The sequence below is a fragment of the Sorex fumeus genome, unplaced genomic scaffold, assembly GCF_029834395.1.
Source record: "Sorex fumeus unplaced genomic scaffold, SorFum_2.1 ptg000092l, whole genome shotgun sequence".
In the NCBI taxonomy this organism is placed as follows: Eukaryota; Metazoa; Chordata; class Mammalia; order Eulipotyphla; family Soricidae; genus Sorex; species Sorex fumeus.
Window position 1 is genome coordinate 10,322,947 of NW_026606149.1, and position 21,968 is coordinate 10,344,914.

The 21,968-nt window shown below is 66.9% G+C and overlaps 1 protein-coding gene across 1 annotated transcript; it reads right to left on the reverse strand.

Moving 5' to 3' along the window:
• Positions 1-694: 694 nt before the first annotated feature.
• ZNF516 (zinc finger protein 516) lies at positions 695-21,697 on the reverse strand. Its single transcript, XM_056131529.1, has 3 exons — positions 20,008-21,697; positions 4,704-5,897; positions 695-800 (listed from the first exon to the last, which is right to left on the reverse strand). The coding sequence occupies exons 1-3, from the start codon at positions 21,695-21,697 to the stop codon at positions 784-786; spliced, it is 2,901 nt and encodes a 966-aa protein (XP_055987504.1). The 3' UTR covers positions 695-783.
• Positions 21,698-21,968: the final 271 nt, after the last annotated feature.

Here is a 21,968-nt window from a genome sequence, read left to right on the forward strand (position 1 = left end):
GGACGCCCGCCCGGCCGGGCCCCCGAGCACGGGGACCCCGTGGTCCGGGCAGGACGCCTGTTGCGGGTGGCACGAGGGAGAGCAAGGGGTCGGGTGGAGAGCGAAGGTCCCAGAGCACCAGACCCAGGATCTGTCCGGGGTTCGGCATGGCTGCGGGGTCCCCCCGCGGGCCCATGGCTACGTGGCGGGGCGGTGTCCTCTGCAGGCAGCTCCGAACGCAGCCCCAGGCAGGAAGGTCCTGAGAGTGAACGCCAAGCCGTTCTCCTTAGTCTTCCTCGAGCCGGACGCGGCCGCAGACACGGCGGGGCGCCCCAAGACTCAGTGGGGGTGCGGTCGGGGCGGGGGGTACACACCCTGCACTCCCACAGAACACTCGAACCCTGCCGCCCGGCGTCCAGAAGCCCAGCACCACGGCCCCCGGCCCGTTCCTCTGCGGCGCCCTCGGGGGCAGGGGCGGCATCCACGCACCCCTCCGCACTCCGCGGCTTCCTGCCCCTCAGTCTCTTCTTCCAGTGTCTCAAGCTTGTCTTGAACCAGCTGCGGCCTGGCACGCCGGGGTCCGCCCAGGTCCCCAACAGGCAGGGCCAGGCCTGGGCCAGGAGCACAGGGTGCGGAGGAGACGGCTCAGACAGGCTGCCCACACCGGGAGGCTCAGGACGCGGCCCTGGCAGCCCTTCGGCAGCGGGAAGGGCGCGGGTGGGGGCTGACGCGGTGGCCGGAGCGGGGTGGGCTGCTTGTCTGCGGCTCCGTCTCCGAGCGGCCGGTGTTGTCTGGGTGTGTCGGTTAGAACGGCCTCTCCCCTGGAGGGAGAGAGAAAGAACAGCTCGGGTGAGTCCCGGGTTCCGGGGTGCGCCTCAGCCCTGCCCAGAAACACAATCCCGCAGCCCTGGGACCAGGGGCCAGGCGGGCTCAGCTGGGCCCCGTCCCCACGGCATCTCCCTGGCGTGGGGGTCACCCCGCAGCACCCAGGGACGCTGATCCTGGTGCAGGGTTCAGGGCTCGGGGACCGCGCCCACTGGAGTTGGGAGGGCCTTGGGGCCGGGCCCTTGCCGCAGGCCCTCTCCCTAGCCCAGACGCGTTTCCAGGACTGTCCCGAGGGGCACCCTGGGCACGGCCAGCAGCACCCATGGCCCCGCCCAGAGCCACTCACAGTGAACGGGGCATGCAGGCAGGAAACGGGCAGTGTGCCGCAGAGCCCCGGCCAAGCCCTGTCATGCAGGTGCTCCAGGGAGAGTGCTCCCTCCCACCATGGCTCGGGACAGCACAACACAGGCACCACGCGCTCGGGGGCAGGGCCAGAACCTCAGCCAGAACCACGGAGACTGCAGCCTGGGAGAGTCGGACGTCTGTGGGGCCGGACAGGTCGGGTATGAGCCGGCGTGGGCGCAAACACCACCCGCATCTGCCCTCTGGGCCACAGTGCTCCCGAGCGCACGGCCGGGCCACAGGAGCACTGCAGAGGGGGCAGCGGGACCAGCCTCTGCAGTGGAACCGGAGTCCCCACGCAGGCGGGGCAGGGGGGCGGGCCGGAGGGGCTCGGGGAACACGCCTGCTGTGAGACAGGGAACACGGTCATCAGCAGGACGGGGGAACACGCCCAACACCAGCTCCATCGACACCCGCACAGTCTCCCCAGCACGGCTGGCACCCGAGCCGGTACAGCCACCTCCGGTGTGGACGCAGCCATCCGCCTGCTGGTCCTGGGAACCCCTAGGCCGGGTGACGCCGCCCCCACCCCCCGGAGAGCAGAGGGTTTTTAGGGTCCGCTTGGCTTTCTGAGAGGAAACTGCTGAGGTGACCCCGCGGGGTGTGGAGGCAGATGCGTCGTCACATGGGGCCCCCCTGAGCCCGGCCCGGCCCACACCCGATGCGGAGGCCACACAGGTGCAGGCCGGGGGGCCGCGGACACTGGCGGTGCCATTACCCTGAGGATCGTACTCAGAGTATCACTCGCCAGCCGCGTCCCTTCCCCGACCGGACTATGGGAAACACCCACGTCAACGGCCAACCAGTCCTGAGGCTCTGGCCAGAACCCGAACACACCGCAACACCGCAGCTCGAGTCTGGGCCCGGGCCGTCGCAGATGGGCGAGCCAGTCTCGCCAGCGCCGACCCCCAGCCCCTCCCAGCCCCCCGACAGGAACGTGCTGCCCAAGCACAGTTTCCCTCAAAATAGCTCCTACTGTCAGCGTTTTCTGCTCAACGATGACAGAAACGAGAACTAGGCCGCCTGTGCCAGATGAAGGCGACCCCTACTGACACAGCGGCCGTGGGGGTCTTAGGGACAAACGCGCCACACCGTCCCGCTGGCCGACCACCTCCTCCCGCCCCGCCTGCAGGATGCCCTGCAGGGACGCCCCTGGACGCTGCTGTCTGGACACCGGATCAGCGGAATGGCCTCTGGCTCCGAGCAGAAGGGACCCCAGGCCCGCAACTTCGGCCATCCCAGGGGGGCCCTGACCCGGAGGTGCTGAGAGACCCCAGCGCACGCACCCAGCCCCTTGATACCCCCCAGCAGCTGGGACCCACAAGGAGGTTGTGGAGGCCGCAGAGCTGACGGCGCGGACCTCCTGCCCAAGCCTCATGATCGGCTGTTCCAGGAGCAGCGAGAAGCGGGGTCCGTCGTGCCCCCGCCAGCCCTGAGCTCGTGTGGATGTGGGGAGACGGCGGGGAGCCCTGGGGAAGGGTCGGCCTGTGCACGCAGGGTCACCTCCCCACGCAGAACCGAGGTCCCAACCCCGCGGGCAGCCGAGATAAGAAGCACCAGGGCTGGCGGGGCCGCCCCCACTGCCGGCTCAGCCCAAGAGCCTGGCACTGCCCGAGCAGAGAAGAAGGGCAGGAGCGAGTCAGGAGCGGGGGGACAGATGGACGGGGTCAGCAGAGGCGGGCGGGGAGCCAGCGGAAGCCCACCCAGGCCAGCCCGAGGAAAGCAATGCTGCGGGCACATGGGCAGGCACAGACGCATCTCGGGGCAGGGGGACGACACAGCCCCGCCCGCCTCGGCCACCCCTGCCAGCGGCAGACGCCGAGGGGCCGCGAGCACAGACGCTGGGGGTTGCAGCCACCTGGCCACCTCATGCTCGCACTAGAGGCCAGCACTGACCCAGCCCAGTTGGCCAAGAAGCATCAAAGGAGCCCCCAAATCCCTCAAGCACCTCTTGGGGCCGTCCCCAAGGAGCGGAAACTGCAGCCCAGCGCATGGGGTTCAGAAATCCCCCATGTGGCATTGGGTGAGACGCCGAGTTTACTTCAGGAAGGTCACGGGGCACTGTGAGGGGAGCCCTGAACGTCCGAACCACAGGCCACGCCCTGGACAGCAGGGACGGGCCACCTGCATCCACGTCACTTCGGGGACGGGCTCACCCTTGTCCATGTCACCTCAGGGAGGGGCTCACCTGTGTCTACATCACCTCAGGGACACACCAGAATCCACACCACCTCAGGGATGGGTTCACCCATGTCCATGTCCCCAGGGATGGGCCCACTTGCGTCCACATCTGTGTCACCACATGGATAGTTCATCTGTGTCCACAGCACCTCAGGGACAGGTTCACCTATCACCTCAGGCAGGCTTGGCCGCACCCACGTCGCCTCAGGAACAGGCTCACCCACGTCCTCGTCACCCCAGAGAAACCCTCAGCCCTGACAGGAATTTCAGAAGAGCCGCAGGCGCAGAACATGGCCCGGCCCTTGTTCCACCCCTTGATCTCAGCAAAGCTCCCGCCCCATCTCCCACGAGCCACCTACCACCCAACTCCTTGCATTTATGGGCCAGGACCCCCCAGGGGCACAGGAATAAGGGTCACCAGAGGGACCCAAGGGCCCTGCCTGGAGTCCGGTCTCAGTGCTGCGGGTTCTCCCCTCCAACGGGCGCCGACCTGCGTGTGACACACGGCCTCTCGGCCCTGCTGTTGCCCAGCGGGTCCTTCTCGTGAGCTCGTTCCAGGCCCAAGGGCTGGGGACCCCCCACCCAGGCAGTGGAGACACCCCCAGAAGGGGCAGGAAGAGACGGGATGGGGGAGTTGCTGGGACTTGGGCCTGAGCCGGCGGGAGGCGCGTGGTCAGGCGGTGGTGTGGGGCGGGTCCACGCTGACCCCAAGCCGCTACTGCAGGGAGGGATGCGACGGTTGGCACTGGCAGGGGGAGGCCGAGTGCCACGTCCGAAGGGGCAGCAGGTGGTGGCTGGACAGTGAGGGCTGTCACGGCAGGCCTGCGCCACAGCCAGGTGTGGCCCTCGGACCCCGACCAGTGCAGGGCAGGTCCCCGTCAAAAAGCGTGCCACGGAATTCTGCCAGCCAGCCCCAACCCACGGCAAGCGTCCGCTACCTCCTACAGAACAAGTCCTCAGGGCCCGAGAGAGGACAGCGGGGAGGGCACTCGCCTTGCCCACGGCTGGCCCAGCCGGTGCCCAGCATTCATGCTGGCCTCTGGCTTGGGCGCGGGGGGCCGCTCTCTGCGGGGCTGCAGCCTCGGGGCATTCCCGCCTCGTCCCACCTGCACCCGGCTCGACCCCGCGAAGCCCCTGGACCCTGAAACTCACTCTGGGGACGGCAATCACACAGGCTGAGCACCCGGGGCCTCAGAAAGTGGGGTGCGGGCGGAGGGGCCGAGCCCGACCCCGCTCGTGCCCGCGCCTGCCATGGGCCCGGGGCAGCGGGGCGTGTGTCCGTGGAGCGCCCGCTCACACGCGCGCGGGCGGCTTACCTCTGTGCTCCAGGGCGGGGCCGCTGGCACCCCAGCTCTGGTAGAGGCTGGCGAAGTCCTTTGGAATGTAGGTCTTGAAGATGCTGAGGATGTCCAGGCGCTTCTCGTGGCCCTCGGCCGCGGGCTCCTCGGTGACGGCGCGCAGCAGGGGGGCGGCCGCGGGGGCCGCCTTGCTCCGGGAGCCGCCGCCGCCCGCCTTGGAGGGGGACTCGCGGGGAGGTAGAGCGGGACCCCCGTCGCCTTTCCCGTGCGGCTGACCCTGAGGCTGGGGGCTGAATTTGGCTTTCGGGGGGTCCGGGGCGCTGTGCTTCGGCGGGGGCCCCGAGGGGGCGGGCGGGAACTTCTCCCCGGGCCGCCCGCAGGCCGGGGGCGGGGGGCCAGCCCGGGCGATGACACCGGGCGTGGAGGGGGCCCCGCGGGGGACGCCGCTGCCCGGGGCGGGCCCGGCCTTGGGCTTCGGCGGGGCGGCGGGCGGCTCAGGGGCCGGGCTGGGCTTGCGCTGCTGCCGGGGCCCCTCGGGGCCGGCCGGCCAGGGCCCCTCCTTGCTCCTGGGCGGGCCGCTGGCCTTGGCGGAGGCGCTGCCCTTGGGCCCCGCGGCCCCGGCTGGCACCTGCGTGCGCGAGAAGCGGGCGATGGGCAGCGGCTGGCACTCCTTGCCGCCCAGGGCTGGCGGGGGGCCCGTGCGCCCACTGCGGGCCAGGAACACCAGGTGGTTCCGGATGCCGCGGTGCCCGTTGGGCGGGACCCACTGCGGGGCCACGGCGTGGCAGCTCACACGGTGCCACAGCCGCTTGTGCATCCAGAGCACCTCGGGGTAGTGAGTCTTGTGGCCGCAGTAGGAGCAGGGGTGCACGGCGAGCGCGGCCTGCAGCGAGGAGGCCGGCTCCCGGGGGCCGGCGCCGCCCCGCGTGGACCGTTCGCTCAGGTCCAGCGGGGTGAGGTCGGGGGCGGCCACCGGCTTCCTGGCGCCGTCCGGGCAGGGCTCGCGGGGGCCGGGCGCCTCCGTCTTCGGGGGCTCGGGCCTCCGGCAGGGGTCTCGGCCGTGGCTCCCGGGGAGGGGCGCCGTCCGGGCGCGCGGCTCCCTGGGGTCTCTTTCCGCCGGGCTCTTTCCGACCGGGTGGCTCTGGGCTCCGTTAGAGAGCGCGGCCGGGGCCGCCGCCTCCTCCGAGACGCAGCAGTGACGTGGCTCCGGCCCTGGAGGAGGAAAACGTGAGAGGTCGGTCACCATCACGCACCACGGAGCGGACGCGGGACCCGCAGTGGGAGCCCGGCGGGGGAGGTGACGGCGGCTTATCCACGCGCGTCCCCACAGGACTGCTGTCATCCCGACATCTGGAGACGCTTCCGACAGCAGGCGGCTTCCCGTGACGGCCGACAACCCTTGCTGCGGAGCGGAGATGCAGACGGACGGGTCGCCCCGAGGCGGGCGAGGCACAGCGCCCCCGGCTGCCCCCGGCTCGGACGTGGCCCCTCCTCAGATCCAGGGTTCAAGCTCCAGATGCAACACCCAGGGCCTCCCCGTCGCCCTCTGTGCAGTGCCCCGGCAGGGTTCAAGCTCCAGATGCAACACCCAGGGCCTCCCCGTCGCCCTCTGTGCAGTGCCCCGGCACTGCTGGCCCCTGCCCTGCACCTGCACGAGTGACCCCTCAGAGCCAGACCTGCTGCACCACGAATGGACGCCGCGTCCCACCAGGGAGCCGGCAGCCCGTGTGGGTTGCTGGGCGCAGCGTGAGAATCTGAGGCACAGGGGTAGGTGTGGGTCGCACAACCTTTACTGAGGACCACGCCACAGGCGCCCTGTTTATGACGGTCACGGGTGGGCAGGGCCTGAGCCTCCAGCAGGCCCACCGGGAGAGGAGCCGTCCACGCTACCCCACTTCCTCCAAGTGTCCAGACTGAGGCCTTGGAACCCGCACCCAAGTGCCCAAACAGTCACAGAGTGCTGGGCACCATCCTAAGAGTCCGTGGTGGGTGCGGGGGCCTCTGGGAAGGGTCCCCAAGCCCCACACAGTCAAGTTTGGGTCCACACAGGTGTGTGGGCACCAGGCTGAAGGGGCACTGCCCGTGTGGACGGCCAACTACCTCAGACAGAAACTGTGACCCAGACAAGGGGGCCACCCCCCCGCCCCCAGGCATAGAGAAGTGAGACTGTTGGCCAGAAGCAGATGCAACATGACAGCAGGGCACTGTGTCCGTCTTCTGGGGTTCCCGGGGCTCCCTGGCGCTACCTCACTGCTGCCTGCTCTCACAGAAAAACCAGGGGACAAAATGCAGAGCCATCGCTACTCTGACAGGGACAGGAAGTGAAGGCGCCACTGCTCTGACAGGGACAGGAAGTGAAGGCGCCACTGCTCTGACAGGGACAGGAAGTGATGTCGCCACTGCTCTGACAGGGACAGGAAGTGAAGGCGTCACTGTTCTGACAGGGACAGGAGGTGAAGGCGTCACTGCTCTGACAGGGACAGGAAGTGAAGGTGTCACTGTTCTGACAGGGACAGGAGGTGAAGGCGTCAATGCTCTGACAGGGACAGGAAGTGAAGGCGTCACTGTTCTGACAGGGACAGGAGGTGAAGGCGTCACTGCTCTGACAGGGACAGGAAGTGAAGGTGTCACTGTTCTGACAGGGACAGGAGGTGAAGGTGTCACCGCTCTGACAGGGACAGGGAGTGAAGGCGTCACTGTTCTGACAGGGACAGGAGGTGAAGGCGTCACTGCTCTGACAGGGACAGGGAGCGAAGGCGTCACTGCTCTGACAGGGACAGGAAGCGAAGGCGTCACTGTTCTGACAGGGACAGGAGGTGAAGGCGTCACTGCTCTGACAGGGACAGGAGGTGAAGGCGTCACTGCTCTGACAGGGACAGGAAGTGAAGGCGTCACTACTCTGACAGGGACAGGAAGTGAAGGTGCCACCGCTCTGACAGGGACAAGAAGTGAAGGCATCACTGCTCTGACAGGCGGCCGGAAGTGAAGCTACTGCTGCTCTGACAGGAGACAGGAAGTGAAGGCATTACCACACAGAGGACCATCTCTGCTCCGACGGGGGAAAGGAAAGTGAAGCCACACAGCCCTGACAGAGGAGAGGAAGTGAGGCCATCGTGCCCAGACAGGGGACAGGAAGTGGTGGTTTCACTGCACAGACAGAGGACAGGAAGTGCAGCCACTGCTGCACAGACAGAACAGAAAGCAGAGGCATCACTGCACAAACGGGACAGGAAGGGAAGCCACCACTGCTCTAGGGGACCCGGGAGTGACGACATCACTGCTCTGACAGGGACAGGACATGAGACCACAGCTGCTCGGACAGAGGACAGGAAGTAACGCAATCTCTGCGCTGGCAGGGACAGGAGGTGAAGCCACTGCCACACAGAGAACGGAAGTGGAGACATCGCTGCTCTGAGTGCGAACAGGAAGTGGAGCCACCGCTGTGCCGTCGGGGACAGAAAGGGAAGCCACCGTGGCTCTGACAGGAGACAGGAAGTGAAGCCGCCACTGCATGACAGGGGACAGGAAGTCAAGTCAGTGCTGCATGACAGGCAGCTGAGAGGGCGGCAGGACACCCCGGCGCAGAGCCCTCCCTCCCTCCATTCCTCCTTCCTCCCTCCCTCCCTGCCTCCCTCCCTCCCTCTCTCCCTCCACCCCCAACAGCCTCTCCCAGGCTCTCTCACACCTCCAGGAAGAGCCCCGTGCAGAGAATGGCTTCAGATACACAGAGCACAGACGACAGGAGGCACTTGGGCACCACGATGTCCCCAAGTCCCCTGGGGGGTGTATCCAACACCCCAGATAGGGGCAGGGGTCGGGGAGCAAACCCCAAGTAGGAGCTGCCACCCCCTGCCCTCAGGTCCACGCACCTCGTAACCTGCCCCGCGGGGACACTGCCGCCTGGGCCACACCTGGGCCACACCTGGGCCACAGCGCTCCAGCCCTCTGAGCCCAGCGGGGAGGGGGCGGCTCACGGCATCCTGGCAGCAACTGCTGTCCAATACACCGACTCCCGACCCCGGGAGACAGGCCAGGATGGAGCCAAGGGCAGCTCCTGGAGGGACCCCGAGACCGATGTGCCTGGTCCCCACAATGAACACAGAGAGAAATGAGGCAATACCCCAAAGGTATTCAACGAAACAAAGATCCATTCAACCAAGGGATTCAAACATTCCTGGCCTGAACCCAAGAAGACACTGAAGAAGCAAAGAAGCAAAGACAGACTTTCACGCTTTCCACCCGGAAGGAACAACTTTACGTTAAAATGCTCATATGCCCCCAGGCAATCAGCAGACACAACTAAATCCCGATCAAAATTTCAAAGGCAAAAAGACATAGAAACAACCCTAGTGCCTACAGGCTCACGAAGAGCCAAGAAGCCTCAGAAGGAAGAGAGTTGGAAGCACCGTGCCCGCACTCTGAACTACCTTATAAAGCTGTGAGAATAAAAATGGCATCAGCAAAAAAAGACACAACCAGTGAAACTAAACTGGGGGCCTAGACACAAAACCAGACGTACAAAAAGAGCTCAGGTCGGCCGGGTGGGCTGGCCGACCCGAGTTCGATTCCTCCGCCCCTCTCAGAGAGCCCGCAAGCTACCGAGAGTATCTCGCCCGCACAGCAAAGACTGGCAAGCTCCCCGTGACATATTCGATAAGCCACACACAGTAAAAAGCGTCACAATGAAGACGTTACTGGGTCCGCTCGAGCAGATCGATGAACAACGAAGGACAGTGCTACAGCACAGAAAGAAACTAGAGACAGCAGGAAACAGACCCATTGATGAATTGTGCCAGAAAAAAACAGCCACAAGCAAAGGCATCTGCCACTCTTCCACCAGCACGGAATACTACCCCGTAGTGACGGCTGACCCAAAGCACGACCTTCATCCTCTCCTTGATGCCATCTCACGGGAGGCTACTGGACTTGACCCCGAAACAGCCACAACAAAATACAAGTGAACCACCTCGAACTAAAAGGAGACACCAAGAAGTGGGGAAATGTCTCACGCTCGTGGGCTGGAAAAAATAACAATGTCAAAATGCCCAGGGTCCCCCCACAGCCCAGGACGCCAAGCAGCAGAGGCAAAGAGCAGCTCGAAAGCCTTCGTGACAGTCCAACCTGCCGGACCAGCGCACACACGAGTAACGGGACAGCCAGAGGCAGGCGGGCTGGAAGATCCTCCGAGGAGGCACATGACCCGTGTCTGAGGCTCACTGGGCGCCCAGAAAGTGGGTCCCAGGGCAGAACAGCAGACGTTCTAGCTCACACGGCTGGGATGCCCCAGGAAAGGCCTGGCCAGAGGCTCCCCGCCGGGAGCCCCGGGAGGCGGCATCGGGGGCTTGGAGCCCGGCCACACACTCCCCGGCTGCTTCCTGGGGGCACAGGACCACATGTGGTCAAGGACTGGCCAGCCAGCGTGAGTGGCTTGCGAGAGGCGCCCACTGGCATCAGTGGGAAGGACAGCAATGCCCAGTCCTCACGCGTTCAGGAAGGGGGTCCAGACGCTGCAGGCCGCTGCCATCCCCCCTTGGGCACCCAGGCACGGGGACACGTGGAGCCCCCACGACCACAGAGCAGAAAGCAGGCCAGAGCTTCCAGACAGTGCAGTGACTACAGGGGGCCCGGGAGCTCGCTCAGGGGACAGGGCCCAGGAGGGCACAAGGGACAGCCAGACAGTGGGCAGCCAGCCCATCTCAGGGCCCCCCGCCCCCGCCTGTCTCAGGCATGATGCTGCATCTGGCTCGGGAATACCCGCTCATCTCAGACCCTCCAGACTGTCCCGGGCGGCCCCCAGAGACGGGGCCTCAGGGAACTGAAGCGTGTGGATGACATGATCTAATGGGGCTGCCAAGTCTTCGATTCGATTATATGGAGGCACAAAACCCAGACCCTACGTGTGTGAAAATATACGACCCCTGGAGGAGGAGAACACAAGGGGGAAACGGGCATCGCAGCCCTACCCGGGTGTGAAGTCAGAGACTGGTCCAGGGGGCGGCCCCTACCCACAGCTGGGCCGGCAGATCGGCCTCGGGCGCAGTGCGGGACGCGGCCACCAGGTGGCGCCCACACCCCAGGCAGGACCGGCTCTACCGGGCACCGCCGCATTCCAACTGGAACCCGCGGACAGGTGTGTGTGTGCCGCTGAGACCCCGGCCGCGGGGGAGGCCTTCACCGGGGACGCCCAGAGCGTTCGTTCCTCTGCGTCCTGTGGGTCTTCGCCAGGATTCCCGGACAGCGGGACGGAGCGACGTTCAATAAAGGCGCAACTTCAGAAGCAGTTCCTGAGCGCTGTGCTTCAGGGTGACCAGGGGGTGACTTCCGGCTTCTAGAAAACCCACTTGACTGGACAGTTGACTGGAGACGGTTGGCCATTTAATAACTCGCCTGAACGTACCTTCCAGGGTGTTCTGGGCTCTTCTCCAGATGACGGTGTGATCACAGGAGGTGGGCCAGCCTCACGGCCACGACACCCTCTTCCTTTGCCCACTCGGTGCCAGCAGCCAGGGGACAGCGTCCATTCAGCACAGAGGCCCCACCCACAGGCCCGTCAGGGCTCCAACGCCCGGGAGTGGGGGCGGGGAGCCGCGTCTGAACCCCCCTTCCTTGGCTCCCGCACGGGGCAAACACAGCCCAGCAGGGAGCCGTCACCGGCCCATGCTCCGGTGGGACCCCCAGCCAAGGGAACTGAGTGGCAGTCAAGGGGAGCCCGACCTGGGGGGCAGGGACGGGGATGGGGGTGACGCAGAGGAAGGGGCCAGGGGAGGGGAGGATGCGTCCTGCTGCCCATGAGCACCCCATCCCTCGTCTGCAGGTCAGGGGGGCTGCTCATGCCCCGTCTGTCTGTCCGTCCGTCCCTTCTCCTGGGTCTTGGCTCCTGACGCACATCTACAGGTCTGGGCACGGGAAGCTGCGGCCGGCAGCACTGCTGTCTGCTTCCAGGAGCCCCGCGGAGCAGGGCCCGGCGTCCACTAGCCCCGTTCTGACCAGGCAGGTCCTGGCCGTGTCACTGTCCCACCGCCGGGGACCGGGGCGGCGTGTGCAGGCAGCAGCGGCAGGTCACGGGGAGGGGGCGAGGGCAGAGGCGGGGGCCGCGGGTCAGGAGCCAGCGGAGGCCCGTTCCCGTCACACCAAGCCCAGCCGCCCTGGACTCCGGGCACACACTGAGGTTCCCGGCGGGTCGCCTGCTCGGTTCCAACAGACCCGTCGCCCCCGGGGACAGTGTGGACACCCGCATTTCCGATGGGCAGCACGGAAGTTTCCAGACTAATACTCTGAGCACGGCGTGTGCGTGTCTCTGCACGTGTGCGCACTGTGGGAGGAGGCAGTCCCCAAGTTGCGACCGCATGTCCTGCTCCACCGTGGTGCCTATGTCGTCACACGCAGGCACCGCATGCACACGCAATGACGTGGTCATGTTGCATGCATGCCTCCGTTTCCTGAGAGAGACTCACTGTTGGGTGCAGGAGACCCTCAGGGCTGGCTGCAGTCCCTCCGGGGACAGGGACGTCCCTGAGCCTTACGAACCCCGTGCCCCAGTCACTGCAGGTGACTGGACCCAGAGCTGAGCCAGGGAGCACAGAGGAAGACTGGCTGAGCACCTGGGAACACACGAGCACGTGTGGGACCACGTGTGAGCATGAGCACATGAGCATGTATGAGGGCATGTGTGTGAGCATGTGTATGTGAGCATGTGTGTGAGCACGATGCGCATCCGTGCATCGGGAACATTGATGTGGGCACGGGTGACACATGAATATGAGTGTGAAAGCAGCCGTATGAGCATCTGAGCACATGTGAGCATCTGAGCATGTGTGAGCACATCTGCGCGTATGTCTGTGTAGGCGTGTGTGAGCACTGTGAGAGCACTGTGAGCACATGTGTGAGCACTGGGGCCTTGCTGCAAGTAGCCAATGAATACGCCTCCCTTCCCTTCACACTGGGCGTACGCGTGTGACGCCCACAGAGCACTCGGAGGGAGGGAGACACGCCAGGCCCTGCCCCGCCTGCCCTCACCTGGGGAACCCCGCCTGGCAGGAGCCGAGGGGGCCGCTCTGCGCATTGTGGGGCACAGGAAGTGACACCCAGCTCTCGTGCCGCGTGGCCATGCCGGGCCTCCCCGGGGCTCACGGACTCATCTCGGGGGCACGAAGTACCCCCTGCACCCGGGGCACTCCCGCACCGGCACCCCACAGCACCGGGGTCCACGCTCCCCCACCAGGGGCCCTGGGACACGTGTGTGGGCTCCAGGGAGGACAGACCCTCCTCCAAGAGCCCATGGCCAGGCAGTGACGGCGCCGTCGGCAGACACGGCGCTCAGGTGACGCGACCCCCCCAGCACCAGGGGCCACACAGAAGCTCAGCATCAGAGCCCCTTGGCTGCACACGTGCACACAGGCCATGACACACGTGCACTCAGGGGCGGCTGTGGGGAATCCCCTCCCGGCCTTACACCTGCGAGGCAGGGCCCTCCCCAGAGAGGCACCTGGACCCCACGCATCCCTGTGTCTCTCCCCAGGAGGAACAGCGGCTGCAGGGACGGGGGACATGACACTGCGAGAGGAAAAACCCAAGTTGCAGGACAGAACCGGGCCAGGTCGTTCTGGGCTGGCATGTCTCTAGAACCTTCTTCCCTGGAGAGTGGTCCGCACCCCTCCCAAGCAGCCCCCACCCCTGCACATACACGGTGCCCCTGGGTCCCACGAGCCAGCCCTGTGTGGGAGCTGCTTCGCCCGGAGCCCTGGCCGGCGGCGTCTCAGGACCCGAATCGGGCGGGAACCTCACCCTCCCGCCACCCGACTTTCCCTGCACATCGCTGAGGTTTCCCCAATATTTGTTCTTTCACTTGGCGAAGGTCAACTTTTCCTCTCAGAGCAGCAGCGTGGCTCCCTGCAGTGCCGGCCTGAAGACAGAGACAGGCGGCCCCCTTGGCCCGACCCCTCCTAGGAGCTCAAGGGGACGGCAGTGAGCGCCAGACCCCTGGCATCTGCAGAAACCAAGTGCTGGAAACGAGGGGGGGAGAGGGGGAGCGGCCGGTCTGGAAGGGGGCCCGCGGTGCCTCCTTCCCCGACTGGGCAGCCAAGCAGTTCACAGAACGCGCACCATGCCTGAGGGATTAGAGGTGGCTCGGTCAGACCCCGAGGCACAGCGGGTCTTCCTGGGGCAGCAGACGCCATCGCGGCAGGAGCAAGGGCACAGTGGGGAGGGCGTCTGCCTTGCACGGGACTGACCGGGGGTCGATCCCCGGCAATGTGGTTGCCTGAGCCAGCCAGGAGTGATCCCTGAGCACACAGTCAGGGGTAACTCACGCCTGAGCACTGCTGGCTGTGGCAAAAAACAATTGGCTCTCCTCCCCGTGTTCCACACACCCCGGTCACACTGGCCGAGGCGGCGAGCTCAGGCAGCACGGCGTGGCCAGGCCTCGGCCAATCCTCGGGGCAGCCAGCCAGAGCCGGGCAGCGGCCACTGCTGTCCTCGCTCGCTCGCCAGCGCCCAGTTCCAGGGCAGGTGTCTGCCCCCCAGGCCCTGGCGGGGACGGGCACCACGTCTGGCGCTCCAGGGCTGACCGCGGGGCCCATCCGGTGCTTCCCCTGAAAGCCACACGCCACAGCCCTGGGTTAAAGGTTTCTTCTGCCAAATTCATTTTAACACACACGGGTGGAATAAGCCAGTAAACTGGAATCCCTGAGGTGATGAGTCAAGGTAACAAGGACGAAACAGCAGCCGCCCTGTGGGGTCCCACTGGCCCCCCATGTGCAGCCTGTCACCTTCACACACAAACATACAATCCCACAAACACACCCCGCACTCCCCCTCACACACACTCAGGTTCCGGGTGCTTTTATTTTTTTTAATTTATTTTTGCTTTTTGGGTCACACCTGGCGATGTTCAGGGGTTCCTCCTGGCTCCGCACGCAAGAATGGCCCCTGGCAGTGCTGGGGGACTCTATGGGATGCTGGGAATCGAACCCGGGTCGGCCGTGTGCAAGGCAAAAGCCCTATCCGCTGTGCTATCGCTCCAGCTCCTCCGTGTGCTTTTAACCAACACTAGTGTATGTGACTTGAATAACATGCACGTGTACCCTCATGCACACAGGCACACGCATGTACACTCATGTACACATGCACTCCACGTGCATCCCTACACGCAAGCCATGTGTGCATGACTGGTGACACACAAACATTGCTCCACACATACATGCTCACATTCAGATACATTCCTGCACACGTGTATGCAGAAACATGTGCACACAGACACGTGTGGCTTTAATACTATATGTGTACACTCGCAAATACATTCACACACAAGCGTTCACATGTACGGTCCTACTCACACATGAAGACACACGTGCTTAACACAGATCACGTGTGCACGGCACTAATGACAATATATGCATGCATAGACACAAACCACACGTGTGGCTTTAATGACACACACATACGTCAACCCATGCATAGACCCACCCACGTGTGTACGCTTGCTCACATGCATTCATACACACATGTATGCTGACATGGTCTACAGATGCACACAAATCACATGCGTGCTTGGCTTTAGTGGTACACATAGATGGATATGTCCCACACATACACACTCATGTCATACATGATTTCCTACGTACGAGCGAGCACACATGAACCACATGCACGTGCATCTCATATACACAGGCGTTTACACACATGCAGTCAAGGATAGCACCCACGTATGACACTGGTACACTCACACGCATTCCTACACGGCTGAACCACATGCATGTGTACCCTTCATACATACAAACCACACGGCACCTGGTTAATACAGCCACGCCCAGACCTACACACGCTCTCACACACGTGCTCCTGCTCAGGAACAGACGCCGGGGGAAGGGGCAGCATCTCCCCCGCGCTCGTCCAGGCGATGCTCCGGCAGAAGCAACTGCCGCGGGGGTCCCTCGTGCCTCCAGAGTGGGCTGGAGAGCCCCCGGGGGCCGCCCGCTCACTGGGAGACGGGCCAGTGTGTCAGTGGCCCCGACCTGCCGGCCTGACGGGGGGTGTCTGGGCTGCAGCTTCCCCCCAGGCAGCCCGGAGCCTTCCCCCACACGCCGGCCCAGAACCTTCCCTCCTGGCCTCAGCCCAGACCTGCCCCTGCAGGGGCGGGCTGACAACTCCACCCCACGCACGGACCAGGGCACTCTGAGACTCGGGACAGACAAGCACTGGACGGCGCGGCCACCCCGTGGGGACTCCCTGGCCTCCAGAGCGAGGCCCGCTGCCCGGACCATGGCCACAGTCTGAGCAGTGGCGGGTCACGGAGCAACGGGACTCGAGCCTCGGTGCTCGAGCCTCGGTGCCTCTGGGGCTCAGTGAATCTTCGGTGAAAAGTTAACGTGAGACGGAGTCACGGGAAGGCGGGAGGAGAGCGCAAGGGACGTGCCTGTGTGGGCCCTGGCCACGAGCACTCGCCCCAGAGCACCCGAGAAGAGCAATCACAGCCCTGCTCCCCAACCCGCACCCCTCCTCCCTGACCTGCACCCCTGCATCCATGGTCCCTGGCCCGCACCCCTGCTCCCCAATCCACACCCCTGCTCCCAACCTTCACCTCTGCACCCCAAGCAGCACCCCTGCACCCCAACTCACAGCAGCCACCCCGCTCTTCCGTGCACGAGTGCCTTGGGCGTACGTGTGGGGTGTAAATCATCACGCAGTGCACGAGGCTGTGAGGAAGCTCAGGAACCCTGCGGCTTCCTGCCTGCTCTCGGCCGCTCAGAAGGCCCCGGGGTGCGTCACGTGAGAGACAAGCCCTGAGCCAGCCACAGGCCGTGAGCACCGCGCGCGTCTCTCCTGTCCGCTGAAGCACTGGGCAGGCCTGGAAGCCACGATCTTCCTATGTCCTGGGTTTGGCCCTCCGTGACCCTGCGTGAGACGCGCCGTCCCGTAGTCCTGGCAGCTGAGGGCCAGGTGAAGCCGCTTCTGATACGAGTTCTTTACCTTGCCAGCTCCAGACAAGGAAAAGGCCACATCGAGGTGCCCCGTTATTCCCGACAGACAAGACACTGAGCTGCCTTCAGGAACTCCTGCCGCTGGGCTCAGACACCTGCGTCGCCGGCGGGGCCAAGCTCCGAGCCCCTTCCGACGCCCCGTCCAGCAGCTGCGTGGCTTCCCATCACCCGGGCACGGGCAGCACAGACCCAGTGTTGGAGACACGCGTCCTCCCGGGTCTCTCTGCTCTGGTCACACGCTTGCCCAGCTCGGGAGAAACTCACGCGAGACCAGGTGCGGACGGAGGAAGCCAACGGGAGGGAAGGGACTCGCCTCCCGCACATTTACAGGGCACGGAAACCTCGCAACAGCCGCACTCCAGCCCTGGGCGGGAGGACTCGAGCGTCCACGTTAGGGCAACGAGCCTGGGCGGGGGGAGCAGCGCCTGCCCTGCCCCGAGAGGTGAGGCCGCAGCCTGGTCCCTGGCACTGTCCTGCACGCCCGGAGGGCCCACAGTCTGTGGCGCCCGGTCAAGGGTCTGATGTCCGGGAGAGAGGGACGGAGGGAGGGAGATGGAGAAAGGGAGGGGGTGGGACAGAGGGGGGAGAGAGGCAGGAGGGAGGGGGGTGGGGAGCGAGGGAGGGGCGGGGAGAGCAGAGAGCAACGGAGGAAGGAGAGGGAGAGAGAGGGGGAGGGAGGGACAGAGAGGCACAGGGAGGGAAGGGGAAGGCTGGAGAGAGGGATGGACAAAGGGAGGTGGTAGGGGCAGAGAGGGAGAGGCTGAGGAAGAGGGAGGGAGGGGGAGAGATGGGGAGGAGGGGGGAGGGAGGGAGGAGGGAGGCTGATGGGGGCTGATGCAGGAGACACACGCGGCTTCTGGGTGGAGGCGGCGGATTCTCCCACGGCCCCGGGCACGGGCGGCCTCCAGCTCCTGCCCAAGGTCTGCGCGTGGGTGTCAAGGCCGCTGTATCCCAGGCCCGAGACCCCCAGCGCAGGCCCATCCCAGGGGCGTAGACTCCGACTGCCCTTCAAGGTCGGGGGCAGCGTGCACCCCAGCCTCCCAGGGCCCAGAAGCCCCTATCGTGGGCTGCAGCAGGACAGAGGGGCGAGGCAGAGGAGACCAGGACCACTGAACGACCGTACACACAGCAGGCCGGGGCCCCACAGACACCCCATGGCAGCTGGCGGGGTCCCTGGACCTCATCCCTAGAGACGCATGAGCATCACCCAGGCTCCGCTGGTGTCTGTCGCCCGTGGACAACTGTCGGCCTGAACCATGTCCCCCAAAGCCATCCCCACAGCACCACAGCCTACAGGGCTCCAGGCCCTCTCACTCCTCCAGGGGGGCACCCCCACCATGCTGCCCCCTTCCGGAACGATCCGCCCAGCAGCAAACGGAGCCTTCTCTGGGACACCTGCCGCAGGAGCAGCCCGTCACAGCACGGGGCTCGGGGCAGCTCGACGGGGTCCCAACAGTGACAAAGTGGCAGGAAGGGGTCTGACCTCCACTCTCAGTGCCGCACCCTGACTCACAGGGCCTGACCCCCCACCCGCAGCCCAGGGCAGGCCCTGTGCCCCGAGATCTAGGGGGGCTGCACCCCCCGGGGGAGGTGCCAACCGTGACCCCCGCCCACGGCCCTAAACACAGCTCATGCCGTCCGCTCTGGTTCCGGGGCGCAAGCCAGGCCGGGGCCCCATGAGCCCCTGTGGGCAACACGCCGGACGCTCCCACTCCCGACTTCTCTCAGCTCCGCCAGGTCAGCGCCCACGTCCAGGGACGCTGACTCAAAGCTCTCGGGGGCCGGCGACACACAGGTGAGTGATGTTGGCAGGATGGCGTCTCCTCAAGTAGGGGAGATTCCCAGGGGTGCTCGGGGGCCCTTCCGTGGAGACAGCACCCAGGCGGCGGTCCACGCAAGGCCCAAGGACGTGGCACCAGGCCACGCTGAGGGTGGAAGCAAACCCGGGAGGGCCCTGGCAAGGCCACCCGCAGCACCTCTGCCGGGAACGACCTGCACACCTGCTCCCCCCGCTCGAGACGGAGAGGCCGCGCTGCCCTTCCACCGGCCTGCCCTCGAGTCCTAAAGCATCGGCCCTGACGGTGGACACCCTCGGGACTGGACAACAACCGGAGTTACTGAGGACACGAGGGTGAGGGCCAAGCAGGACGGAGCATCTCCAGCTGGACGCTCCGAGTGACACGGCACCCGCACCGCCAAGGCCCCGCGCCACGGCGACTCGGCAGCAGCGGGTGACGCTGCCTCCACTGCGTCGACGCTGCCGTCAGACTCGACGAGAACGAGCGAGCTGCTCTCGAATCGGCCCAACAGTCCGATGTCTCAAAAAAAACAGAGAAAACGGTGCTAGAGCAAGGAGAGCCGACCACCTCATGAGGCAGAGCCGGCCCGGGTGCTGGTCCCCCAGCACGGGGACGGGGTGGGGACGGTCTCTCCCCCGAGGGACAGAAGCAGACGGTGCAGCCGTGCGCAAGGCCCAAGAGCTTCTCCGAACACGGAACCGCGTCCTCGGGCGAGACTGGGCGCGGACAGTCAGCGTCTCTGATGTGCTCTGCTGTGGCGTCCGGGCTGGGACGTGGCCATCCGGTCTGCGTCTTCCCCACAGCCTCTCGCCCGGCCGAGCGGTGCCCGGACAGGCCCCTCGCACGGCGCGGCAGGCCAGGGCAGAGGCAGCAGCGCCAGGTGCTAGCAAGGGTCCCTCTCACGCCAGCCCGCCGAGCCCAGGCACAGGGCCACATGCGTCCTGCACGTCCAGGGACGGACCCGCACTGCCGAGGGCAGGCGCCTCCTGCCACCACGGATCCAGCACAGGGCTGTGGCTCAACCACTCACAAGGACACGCAAAGGACACAGCGGCACGGAGCTCCCAGGAACGCGCGGGCCGCCACACGCATGGAATCCGCTCACTGCTCCCGGTGGAGCTGCCCGGCACCCTCCAGCCCTCAGACACCCTCAGCCAGTTCTCGGGGGCACTGGACACCGTGGGCGTGGCCACGGGAGGATCCAGGGGGGCAGGAGAGAGAACAGCCCGAAGCAGAAGCAAGGGCGGGAGATGCCGCGGCACTGACCCAGGGACGGGGAGGACCGAGGGGGGCAGCCCCCGACTCGGGACCAGGCTCCTGCGGGGGTGGGACTCTGCCCCCCCGTCCGGGACACCCAGGCCCACAGGGAGGCCACGTGTGCCCCGAGCAGGGACATGCCAGCACATCCGCACACACGCGGGTCGCGCCGGGCATGGTGGAGTCTGGCCCGTGGCTGACCGGGACGGCCTGCGTCCTGCTCGGCGGGAGAGCCCCGAGGTCCCCCGGGCTGGGCGGCACGGGAGGAGGGGCCGAGGGTGGACTCACCTGGGGCGGGGCCGGCCGCAGCCTCCTCTCCGCTCTCCTCCTCCTCGGCGGCGTCGTCGGCCAGGCCGGAGCCGGGGGAGCCGGGGCTGCTGGGCGGGGAGTCGCCCTCGCTGAGCGAGCCGCAGCGCCCGCGGGCGGCCGCGTGCTCCGGCTCCGGCTCCGGCTCCCCGGGGCGCGGCGGCAGGTGGCGGCGGGCGCGGCGGTGCACGCGGGAGTGCAGCACCATCTGGTGGTAGGTGCGGAAGATCTTGCCGCACTCGAAGCACTCGGAGGACTTGCCCTGGCCGGCGGGCGCGGCGGCGCGGCGGCTGGGGCGCGGGGCGGGCCGCGGCTCGGGGGCTCCAGGCGCGGGGTCTCCGGAGCGCTTCCGCGGGGGCCCCTGCGGGCCGGGCTCGGGCTCCCGCTCCCGCCGGCGCTTCTCCTGGCTCACCAGCACGAACTCCCGGCGCTCCCGGTCGAAGGCCACGTCCCCGGCCGGCGCCTCGTCCCACGCGCCGTACTTGAGGGCCTCGGCCGGCTCGGCCACCTTGCCGCGCGTGGCCAGCTGCCAGGCCTGGTAGCTGCTCACGGGGTCCAGCTCGGCCACCCGCTGCCCCGCGGGGCCCGGGGCGGGCGCGGCGCCCCCCGCCGGCCGCAAGTCCAAGCACTGCAGGAAGCGGCGCTGCGAGCCGGGCGTGGCGGGCGCGGCGGCCGGGGGCGCCCCGTCGGGGCCCTCCCGCGTCCGGCCGGCCTCCACGCGGCGGTGCACGGCGTTGTGGGCGCTGAGGCTGTCCAGGTCGGTGAAGAGGTTGCCGCACTTGGGGCAGACCTCGTAGAGCGACAGGCCGGCCACGATGGTCTCCTCCTGCACCACGTCGTTGATGGTGGCCACGGGCTCCAGCTCGCCGCGGGGCCGGTTCCTGCCGGCCGCCCGGGGCCCGTGCGCCTTCATGTGGTTCTTGAGGAACCAGGGCTCCTTGAAGCGGCGGCCGCAGATGTGGCAGCCGTGGTCGAAGGAGCCGCGGTGCTTCTTCATGTGCGCCTTGAGGAACCACGTCTGGCTGAAGGCCTGGCCGCACACCTCGCACGGGAACTCGCCGGCCGGCGGCTCGGCCTTGCCGGGCTCGGGCCCCTGCGCGCCGGCGGCGGCCGCGGCGGCGACGTGGTCCTTCTCCACGTGGCTCAGCAGGGCCTCCCGGCGCGGCGCCGCGTAGCCGCAGAGCCGGCAGCGGAAGGGCCGGTGGGCCTGGCGCACGTGCTGCTCCAGCTCCTTGCGGCGCGCGAAGCGGCTGCGGCAGAAGGCGCACTGGGCCGCGGCGCGCTCCTCCCCGGCCTCGCCCTCCCGCCGGCCGCCGCCGCGCAGCAGGACCCTGGCGCCGTTGAGCACGCGGTTGCAGGCCGACGTGCTCTTGGTGGGGCTGGCGCAGCCGCCCAGGCCCTCGGCCACGCGCGGCTCCCCCGCCTCGGGCTCCTGGGCCTGCGCCAGCGTGCCGCCCCGGTGCCCGCGGATGTGGATCTTGAGGTTGCCCTTCTGGGAGGCGCGGTGGTCGCAGTAGGGGCACTTGTAGGGCTTCTCGCCCGTGTGCTTGCGCATGTGCTGCGACAGCGAGCTCTGGAACGGGAAGCCCTTGCCGCAGATGCAGCAGCTGTGGCTGGCCGCCCGGTCCGCCTCCGGCTCCCCGTCCGCCGCCTCCGGGCCGCTGCGCTCCATGGCCGCCGGCACGCTCGGCTGCTCACGCGGGGGGCCGCCTACTGCGCCCCGGCCGGGGGGGCGCCCTCCGCTCCGCGGCCGCTCGGGGGCCCCACGTGGCTCGGCTCGCGCATGTCCTGGCCCCGGGCGCCGCGGCGAGCACCTGCAAGAGAGGGACACGCGGAGCTTAGGGCGGCGGCCTCTCCCGGGGGCCACGCGCCGGCTGTCCCCCCGCGGGGTGCCGCCCTCCCGGCATCCCCGCCGTCTCTCCACGGTCACTTCCTCCCCCCAC